Source organism: Ornithodoros turicata, chromosome 1 (assembly GCF_037126465.1).
Source record: "Ornithodoros turicata isolate Travis chromosome 1, ASM3712646v1, whole genome shotgun sequence".
NCBI lineage: Eukaryota > Metazoa > Arthropoda > Arachnida > Ixodida > Argasidae > Ornithodoros > Ornithodoros turicata.
Window position 1 is genome coordinate 102,908,919 of NC_088201.1, and position 11,000 is coordinate 102,919,918.

General features: G+C 44.6%; 2 protein-coding genes across 2 annotated transcripts; one reads left to right on the forward strand and one right to left on the reverse strand.

Moving 5' to 3' along the window:
• The first annotated feature begins 5,289 nt into the window (after window positions 1–5,289).
• On the forward strand, window positions 5,290–7,464 carry LOC135380897 (uncharacterized). The gene is made up of 3 exons (XM_064612522.1): window positions 5,290–5,443; window positions 5,505–5,606; window positions 7,181–7,464. Exons 1-3 carry the CDS (start codon window positions 5,290–5,292, stop codon window positions 7,462–7,464), a joined length of 540 nt encoding a protein of 179 aa, XP_064468592.1.
• A 1,800-nt stretch (window positions 7,465–9,264) lies between these two features.
• Window positions 9,265–10,169, reverse strand: LOC135380913 (uncharacterized). Its single transcript, XM_064612524.1, has 3 exons — window positions 10,164–10,169; window positions 9,821–9,964; window positions 9,265–9,576 (listed from the first exon to the last, which is right to left on the reverse strand). The coding sequence occupies exons 1-3, from the start codon at window positions 10,167–10,169 to the stop codon at window positions 9,265–9,267; spliced, it is 462 nt and encodes a 153-aa protein (XP_064468594.1).
• Window positions 10,170–11,000: the final 831 nt, after the last annotated feature.

Consider the following 11,000-nt stretch of genomic DNA (forward strand, 5'->3'; position numbering starts at 1 on the left):
AAATGTTATTTACGGTGGTTCCAACGCTTAGCTCTTTTCGACAGATAAGATAAAAAAATTGCTGGTGTACGTTTATTGGTGCTTTCCGGTAAACACCGTAAACCAGAAAACCTATATTCTGAAATTCTCCGTGTCACGAAAAAAAGATGTATGAACATCTAGCCGTTGTGCCTTATTCGATGTGGCAAAGTGCACTTTGATTACCATTATTTTTTGAGTTTACAAAAGAGACAGTGAAAGACAGAGGAAATTAGACTACAAAATGACACAGCAGCAATTCCTTACGCGCAACTTAGTCGCTTTCCAATTTATTAGGAATGTCACATATGTAAGGGAGCTTCCCGATGTTTATGAAAACACACACTTTAACATGGTCCGGATCACATACACAAAGCCTGGCATAACCACTGCGGACCGCATGAATGTGTGATAGTGATGTGTTGGATACACGACTAGCTCGCATAAAAGTACGCAGCTGCTCTCTACATTACATGTCACTTCTAGTACCTTTGCAATTCTACCATAGTGCTCCAGTGATGGAATGGAGACATATGATGTACAAGTTCTCATTGGCCTTGAGTAACACTCTGCGTGGAGCTTCCACCCACTGTAAGCCTGTCATACACACAGCAGCTCCATTGCCCACTCCCAAGCTTCTCAGAAACTGCAGCGTTCTCCTCTGCTGTCAAAGCCAGCGTCGACGGACTGGATAGCAGCATGTTTTTTGTGTAGTTTTGCGAAAACATGAGGGGAAACTTCTTTTTGCAAATTCTCGTGCATGCCGTCTTCGCAGATTCAGAGATTATGGTTGCACAAGATAGTTCATGAACCTTCTGCCGTAAGGAGTAGCACTCCAGTATTTGCAAGGGCACTCCTTTCGCTGCAGTGATCAGTTTCAGAAGCCTCCCATTCATGCTGTCAAATGGAAAACAAGAATGAGCCCAAAGGGTGCCATCTTTTTGACGCATTTGGGCGGGTGTAACAACTGATGCACATTGAAGGTGATGAATTCGTTTCCGTGCAACAGCTGAGCATGACACACAAACTGTACCAAGAGTCCGTTTACCCGGTCTATGCCATCTGACGATACACTTCTCCTCAGCATGGTGAATGGACTGCGACAGAAGTTAAAAGTGGTGAAGGTATTTTGTGGGGAGCGTGCCCTTCAGTGTGACTGGTGCGTAGAATAGCAGCCAGTTTTTCCAGTCACTCGCTTTCCAGTCCTTCCACGCTTTTAGCGGTCGTGGAAGGCGAGTAAACGAGATTGGCAGCCTTATTGAACAAAGCGCACTCTCTATGACATGGAGTGTTTTGGGTGCCCCAATATAGCAGTCCGCAGATCTGCACTGCAGCCAGTGTTCGGTTAGTTGTCGTGTCACACCTAACAATACTGCATGCATGTAGTCGACGGATACTCCCAAAACAATGTCAAAGTTGTGTAGGAGAGAGAGAACTGTTGGTCCTTTTATTCCATGAGAGTTTTGTCTGCTCCTGAGTGCCTGTAATCCATCCTTTGAAGTCATAGCGGCAGTTCGTTCTCCTGGTAGCTCGCCTCCAACTGGATATTTCATTGTGCCTGCAAGAAATCAGTATAATTGCTTATTACGTGATTACAATTAAATTATTAAATTTGGCTTTGGCTCGGTTCACACAATCACACCACACACGATTTAGATATGTTACTGCAGTTAAAATTAAGCATACTGGTATGTTAGGACTCCTGTATACCAGGGCCCCTGTAATATATGCTAGTATACGTTAGCCTTCCTATCAGTAAGTCAGCAAGTATATCTGCCGACTGGGTGTGTTTGACACCTTCTGACTCCTTTCGTAGCTCCACGAAGTCCAGATGAACAACTTCGAATGGCGTGGAAGACTGGCTGGGTAGAACCATAGTATCACTTCTCTAGTGGGATTTGACTTTGTGTGTTTGAGTGTTCACTGTCTCGTATTCATTTTTGCGCACGTGACACTATGACTGAGATTTCTTATCTTTGCCGTGCTATATTGTCCGTAAGGAAGAAAGTGAGATTGATGAAGACGGATCGGTGAAGATGGTTTTACCTACTTCAACAGTTGAGTTGTGTATGGCTTGTGTAGAGCTATAGTTGTGTATAGTTCTTTTGCGGTAGCTTTTCTGCCTGTAGCATAAAGCTCCCTGTTTCTGCACGATGGAAGGCATGGGGTGTGTGTCAGCCCTTTGTGATGGTGGAGGAGGTAGTAGCAGAGTCCCCTTCTTTCTTTGCATGTGCTGGTATTTCATTTTCAATGTCTGTCAACAACTTGTTCAAGTGCTAGTAGGCTGCATGCAGGATTTAGCTTTAAGTATGGATCACCAACGCACCGCGTCTATTTCACAGTTGATAACCCCATTGTCCTTCTCATTTTCACATTCCTCTGTTAGGAGGTGGGCAGCTGTGTGGGGCTATTGGAAGCCTGATGCTGATGGCTGTGCCTTTTCTTGGTTCGTTAAGACAGAACAGTGGTTAGACCATGATAACAATGTTTCTGTATGTGCTGGCATTGTGGTATACCTGTGCTTAAACGAGTGGTCCCACTCCATTAATAGACACTGCACCCCACATTCTCATTGAGTGTTGCTCACTGCAGAAAACTCTGTGGACGTAGGCTGGCATGAAGCTAGCAAATGCATGCAATTGTTGTCATATGGTAGATAATAAGTATATTAGAACAAGCTTCTCATTTACAGTAGTGCAATTTACCTGTGTTGAGGAGGCCACCAGACATGGTGCCACTTGTTAAAGCAAGAGGAGCAAGTGGACTCATCTGAGTACACATTTTCCCACTCCTGAACGGTCTAGCTGCAATGCCGTTGTGTGAAGAGTATCCTGCTTGTGTTCATCCCTTGTGGGAAAATATACCTACTCTTGGGCAAAGCCTGTCTGTTCCGTCCACAGAGGAGGTACAACACAAGAGCAAAGACTGATACAGAAGCAAACAGTCCCACACAAAAAAAACCACAGTCTTAATGCCTGAGACCCTTGCCGTCTCGCGCTCGTCATTACAATTTTACTCAAACAATTTTATAAGGCACAAAGAAAAATCGGTGCGAAAGAAACTCTTAGCGTCCAATGATAGGGCTGAATACAACTGCGAGTTCACGATGCACGAATTGGAAACTATGCTATCCAGTTGTAAACCCACGGCAGTAGGCCCAGATAGTATCCATTACAGTATGATACAAAATCTTCCCAGTTCCTCCCATCACTCATTGCTTGGTTTCTTTAACAGAATTTTGAAGGAGGGCATAGCGCCCAACGCAATGCTACTGCGCCGTCGGACGGCGTGCAAAGCTCTGTACGCTCCCGCGCCGTCGGAACGCAGCGAGAGCTCCCGATGTTTCTGCAACGTCGAGCGATATGAGCGATATACATGACCCATATGTGAATATTCGAATCACCAAATTCACAATAGCAACAAAATCGCTATCGCTATATCTATATCGCTATATCTATCGCTATATCTATTTAGGTAATCGTAGAAACTAATGAGTGACGACAGTATTCGCGGATATTTTCAGGCCGCATACGATTTCCGCACCCAAGAACGTCACACCACACAAAAATAATTTAGGTTGTGCAAACTTTGTGCCTAAGAATGTCAAGGCGGGGTCCCATAGCCTCGATTTGAGCAGCAGCAGCAGAGCAACAGCAGCGGAGCAGCAGAGCTGCAGCGACACGAGCGGTCCCATAGCACTGGGCGAGAGCAGCAGCGCTGCCGAGCTGCAGAAATTCCCTGCTGCTCTCGTATCCGAATTTTTGGTTGCTGTGCTGCCCTGTTGCTCTGCAGCCTGAGCAGCCCGTCTCGAAAGCCAATCAGGAGGCTGGTTGGTATTGTTTTCGTTCGACGGTGTTTAGGGTTAGCAGGGCGGTGAGTGACGGCAGAAGGTTTGTTTCTGGTTGTTCTGTGATTTGATTCTGAAGACCTGGATACGCTTGTGATTGCCAGTAGTTTGGAGCGAGTGTTCAATCATCGGGACTGCGTGAAGTGCGCTTTCAGGACATAATTCAGTTCATAAAGTTCAATAAAGTGTTCGACCGAACCTCCGTGATACATATGTTGTGTACCAGTTGTAGCTACATGTTCGCTTGTTTTCTGGAAAGTACTTCAAAACCCGTGACTTGATAACGTACAAGCAAATTACTTTCACCTCCATGCCGTGTGAAAACCATACCGACCACATTTCGTGTGGTCTGTATTCCAAAAACTTGCTAGGTGGTTGTAAATGAAACTGATCCTTGAAAAGGGTTAGATGGAGATAGACAACGTTCAGACAACAAAAAAAGGTTCGGTAGAGATAGATAACGAAACCATTCCTTGTGAAAACAGGCAGAAAGCAGTAAGTACTAGCAGAAGGGGCCTTTGTTTTCGTTAGACAATTTTATTTCACTAAGAGCAACGTACGCATTTGACAGTCACCGTAAATCAAAATATCGAATACTATAGTAAAGAGGCAATATTTATACGACAAAATCCCGTAGAAGGATCTCCACACAACACAGCAAGGATTGTTCTGCACAGCAGTAGGACGAACCTACGTTGAATGCCATGAAACTGACTAAACATCAACGAAGAGTCAATCAGGTAATACGAGGCTCAGACCACCACCACACTCATCTCAAAGTTCACTTATGAGCACCAAATCCACAATATATCTCTCACACAAACGCCTTTCACCTAGGATTGCGTTGCTAGGTGTGTGCACTAAAAGGCTTAGCCGCTGCGTACGCCTTCGGAATGTGCGAAATGTAAACAATGACACAGTTGCCAACACGTTTTGTGTTTCATAAGCCGCTGCTGCCGCTAATTCAAAACGAAGCTATGGGACGCCTCCAGGTGCAGAGCAGCGGCAGCAGAAAGCTGCTCTGCTGCCATGTTGCCGTGTTGCTGCTGCCGCACCGCTGCTGCTTTGCTGCTGCTGCTCGAATAAAGCTATGGGACCCGGCCCTCACTCCTCATGCTCGTGATCTTGTAGTGATCGTTATGATGATCGCCAAGATAGATTTTAAGGGCGAGACACATGTACGACAAAACACGCGACACGACATGCGACCCGTCGGAGTGCAAAGCATTCTGGGACGGATTTTTGCGAAATGGGCCGTCGTAGTAGCCCTCTCCGACGACCCGCTTCGATATTTCGGCTCCTGTCGTGGTGTTGTCGTGAGGAGCCGGTGACGTCACGAGCTAAACCGCCAATTATGAGCCTACGTCTCGTGTGCCTCTCTCGGTAGAGAAGCAGGGAACCCATCGCTCGCTCTTGACAAAAAGATGGCCGAAGCAACGCGCGTCGAATTCAACGAGAAGTTGATATCGTTGGTGGAGGAGCGTCCCTCGCTCTGGGACATGCGACACAAACTGTACAAGAACGTCCACGTGAAAACCAAGGATTGGCGAACAGTGGCCGAATTATTGGACGCAACCGGTAAATAATTTTTGGCGTAGTGCACGTCCTTCCAATTGACAGCATCCTACTGTTATTACAGAAAAGCAAGTACAAGCGCGATGGCGCAACCTGCGCGATTCTTACGCCCGCATTGTAAGGGATGCTAAAGGCAAAAGTGACGACCCGGCGAAGGAGGTGGTCAGTACGTGGCCACATTTTGACCAGATGTCTTTTCTTCGGGACATCGTGGAGGCGAGAAAGTATGTACTGTAGAAACTTCTAGTAGGCCCGGTTTCACCAACGCCGATTAACATTTTAACCGAGATCAACGCTCCCTTAACTGGAATTTAACTCTTAGCTCTGATGAATTACAGCAAGTTACTGTTACTGTCACTGAAATATTCATCACGTCACCAGCGAACGTTTTTACAAAATAATTGATCGCAGTTCAAAGTTAACCGGCGTTGAGTAGTCTGCCATGCATGGTCCAGCTATTTGAAACTCTGCTTATTTATTTAACCCACATCAAGAGTCCAACTAACATACATACATGCATGTATGAAGGTGTTTATTCTGTTATGCTTATGTGTAGGTGTTTATGACTTTGCTTGTAAGCTCGACGAACGCCACTGGAGGCATATAAAACTGTTATTTGGCCTAAACTTGAATGTGCTACATGAGATTGTCATACAAGGAAAGATATTGAGGAAATAGAAAACATTCAGAAATTAGCATTACGCTTTGTCAGTGACAGGTATGGTGATTCACCTCGACTGCTGAGCTGTTACATAAATGCAAGCTCCCATTGTTACAGGAGCGTCGCAGACAGGCAGGACTGAGGTCCATATATTCTCTTTATTCCATCACACTGGATATTAGCTAGTCTAATGATATAGCAGAACTAAGTTAATGGATCACAAAAGTTCAGGACAATAAAAGATACCATGAATAACATTATGAAGAAAAAACAGTCAAAGTTTACTGCGACTAGCAAGGGTGGAAATGTAAAATTTACTTAAAATTCGCTCATAGTTGTCAAGAGAGATGAAACGCCGTTGGACGTATCAGTGAAAACTGTTTAAAAAATCCCTAGTCGGAATGATGATTCATGTCTAATATCAGCACAGGAATGAGAATATTTATACTCAATTGTCTTTCGTTTCCTTGTGAAGGAGATAACAGCAGTTTTAGAAACGTTTCGGTTCAGCATCTTGTTTGAGTGTCATTGCTAGAGATATTAGTTGTCATCCTGCAATTCAGCAGTCACTAAAGCACTCAGTTGAGTGAAATAACTTAACGGTGTCACCATACTTTATCACATAACAATTCTGTATACAGGAGATTGGTCACTTACAAATAGATTAAAAAGTGGATGCCCTAAAGAGAACCAGTCATATAGTTTTACTATAAAATGTAACCTGTGAGAGAGGTGGCAGAAACACGAGAAGAATATTATTGTATATGTTTCACTATCCCATTCCAGGACAACCAGCAACATGGACCGAGACATCACAGACACAGAAACACACCAAGACATGAACACTCCCTGCACACTTTCCATTGACACTAACATCACTCCCTCTCAAATTTTTCAATCCATGTCTCCTTTTCCTTCTTCTCCAGTGGCCTCTTCTTTTTCTTCTGCTATGCTAACCACTACTTCTTCTTCAAGTCAAAGCCCTAATTCTCCTTGCTGCCCCTTGTCCCCACCTTTGCAATTAACAACTGGTGCTCCCTCACAGCAACCTTCTTCATACTCACAAACTCTTTCCCCAGGCACTAACCCCTTTCGGAGAGCACGGGCTCCATCACACACAGAGAAAAAACGAAGAAGAGATGCTGATGCTCTCATTGAAGAAATTGATGGGCAGCTGGCCCAGAAAGTAGACGAGATGGACCACTTCTTACTGTCACTTCGTAAGCACTACGTGAAGATACCAGAGTATCTCCAAGGGCCATGCGAGATGCACTTATTGGAAGTCTTATTAAAGTACAAGGCTGGCATTGTGCCAACAACACTGTCGCCTGTAGCAGCGCCCCTGCCCCCACATGACATGTAAATAAAAAAAAGAATGTAAGTAATGTACGCTGCTGGATTGCATGATTGTATTCCATTGCGAATGGATACACAGAGCAATGACACAGGAGACAGCACTGGACAGGCTGTTCAGTGCTGTCGCCTGTGCCTTAGCTCTCTGTCTCCACTCGCAATGGAACATTTATTCTTCACTGTGTACAATAAACAATTACATGCATTAAAACAAATAGTTCGGAATATGCCATGCACACGCTTGGTACAACTTATTAAAAAAACTATGTACAACAATGTAGAATTCATGGCTCAATAGGGTAAACATGTCGCATGTCATAACTATTTTAACAGAACAAAAATAAAGATCCCAGCTTCTTCCACTTAAGCATCCGAAAATTTCTTGGGTTTCGAATTGATTAAATATTTAACAAGATGGTGGGATTCCTCTCACTTGATTTTGTTGTCCTCAAATCCATTATCCAAATGATATGGGCCAACTACAGAGTTCCAAGAGCTGGGGGAAGACATATTAAGAAAAAACACACAAATATACCGACTTAACACAACAATTTACTGCAGACGTTTCGTCTCCCATTCGAAAGGCACTGATGATGCCTCCTGAATGGGAGATGAAACGTCTGCAGTAAATTGCTGAATTGTCATGTTAAATCTGTGTATTTGTGTGTTTTTTCTTAATATGACTACAGAGCTGTCAGGAGAAATGAGACATGGCTGTATTGAACAAAATTGCGATACAGCACATTAAAAGTTCTACAGCCCAGGGGCCTCGTACTGGCGGCTTATTGCACCAGCGTCACTTATAAAGTACCCCTTGTAGAGGTCCCTAACATCACTGGCTAAGCGCGTGAAGTTCCTGCAAGGTGTCCTCTCTAGTGGCAGATCTGTTCCTTGCACCCCATCTTCACGCCACTGGCCCTGTCTTACGTTTCCATAAGCATCGACATAATCGCCATACCCAGCTGGGCAATAAAACTGATGCTCCTGAGTTCCTGGCATCATAAGAAAATTGTGCAACACACACACAGCCTTCACAAGCTCTTCTGCGTGTTGTTGGGTGCTCTCCCAGTGCACGTTCAAATATGCGCCAGCGTGACACCATGACCCCAAAGGTGTTCTCAACGCATCTCCTGCAATATAGAAAGAAAAATATATGATGCACTGACAGCACGAAAAATGTCTATATGAACTTGCCAATACAATACAATTGACCTTGGCAATGCATGACATTCTCTGCTAAATATAAACATGTCCCAGCCACAACTGGTCCTTGCACGGCTAAGGACACTTGGAACCAGCCGGCATGAAGAATTATGTCCTTCGTTTTCCTGATTTGTTGAAAATGGGAGGTGTATACCTTTTTGTGGCAATCTGAATTGCCACAAAAAGACGTATAGGGCCCTCTCTCTCTCCTCAAATTAGAAGCAATAACTGTATCAATCAGCACAGTGGTTGGCGTAGAACATGTTCGCTGTGAAACTGAAATGACTGGATGTCATTTTGGCACCAAACCTGAAGTGGTGAAAACGGCATGTGTACAGCAGCCGCATTAGGCAACAAGACTAACATTCAATTTGTGACTTAATATATCAATCACTGTTTACTAGTGTTGTGCATTTGAAATTGTATATGCCACTTAAATCCACATATCCACACGAGAGGCAAGTGGATTTTAAAAAAATAATTCTCGTGACTGAAAACAATTATTTCTTTGTACTACTTGGACGTATTGTACAGCACGTACACGATTCAATGTGCCCCAATCTCTTGAAGCATCACACCCCTTTTATCAGAACACAATAAAATCAAGCTACCTGGCTCTGCTCGACCTGAAGTTGAAAATCCTCTTGTCCCGGTCTAGCCCTTCACCAGGGAAGGGTCTCAGGAAGTTTGGCCGCAGTTGGAAGGCTTCGTCTCCCAAGAAGACACAGGGCGCAGTGCAGGTAGTGCCAGGCAGCTGCTGAGGTCCAGGTATTGGCAGTGTGCCAGCATCTAGCATTTGCCCAAACTGCGAGTGCTTCAAGATACCACCATCGCTCTGCTTTCCATATGCGCCAACATCAACTACAACACACTTGTAGTCTGCGTCTGCTACGGCTAGCAGAACGATGGAGAAGGTGTCCTAAAATAGCAAACAATACCGATGCTTAGGGTGATAACATGAGCAAAAATCCCACGACACTGGCGTCACTTAGACATCAAGCAATGAAATTTGCAACTTCAGGCGGCTCATACACCAAAAACACTGTCATAGAAAGGACATCTTATGTTAAGGAGACTGTTAGTGGATCGCAGGTTCCACATAACAGAAACATCGAAATAAACGTGCATAAACATGCACTTTCTGACATCAAATGTGTGCATACCTTGTAGTTATGGTACATGCTGCCAGAATTTGGTGGTGCACGGATCCTGACATGCTTCCCGTCCACCGCCCCCAAGCAATTGGGGAACTGCCAGTTCCTCTGGAAGCCTTCAGCTATTCTGTGCCAATCTGACACGTCTGGTTTCTTGAAAGATAAATTGGTTACAGAGCATTAAACTTTCTGCACTGTCAGCAGGTGTAGAGACTGGCAGACAACATGATGCCTGGTACACTACATAAAAGAAGTGTTACATGTGGCATGCAAAACCATAGTTAAAGGAGAAGATTAAGTACACTATTGTCTTTACAGAAATAGGCAGTGTATGTTGGTAGAAAGAATATACCTTCATGTACAACGGTTGCAGTCTCATCCACAATGCCCTGCATGTATCTCGTATAGTCTCCCTTGCTGTTGAAATGCCTACGCGGAAGGCTAGGGCGATGTCTTGCACAAGGTCACCAGAGGAGAGGTACCTGCAAAATTATAATAGCACACACTTTCAAACCACAATTCTGAACCGTCAGCTATTGGCCAAGTGTGAATCTAGCTGCCTTCCCTGATATGGGTAGCCAACGAATGTTAGTATTTACATGACTGTATCAATTTGTACTACACCACGAAGTTAGATCCACTTGAATGTTGTGTTCAAAAACTATTGTTATATCATTTTCTATACATTTTCTTTTTTTTTACTCTCTCCGTGTCAGATGTCATGACACAGCAGCAAATTTGACAGTCTTTTTTACCTCAGCGTCATGGCCAAACGCTGCGCAGGGCAAAGTGGCTCCCTGCACAAATGCTCCCTTTCTAAATCGGTCTTGATGAGGTTGACAAGGAAATCGAACTGCTGTAGGGTCATCCTATAACACGGTGGTAGAAGTCTTTCAGGTGGAGTGACGGCGCGTCGGGAGAGAGCAAAATTCTGTCCGCGGTTCAAATATCCGCCGTGAGCTGGCGCCACCGTGATTGGGCCCGACGTGCGGCTCCGCTCGCATGGAAAGCAAGGGCTGCTAAAGCATCATGCCTGTGTAGCGCGCTTCTGTAAGCCTTCATACGAATGCTCTGGTGAATGTCGTAAGTCGCCTGATTGAACATTGTCACCACAGCATAAAGTGAACCACTGGCGCGAAGTGGAAGGCATACAGTCGAATGTGCTACCGGAACCCGAAACGGCAGCAAG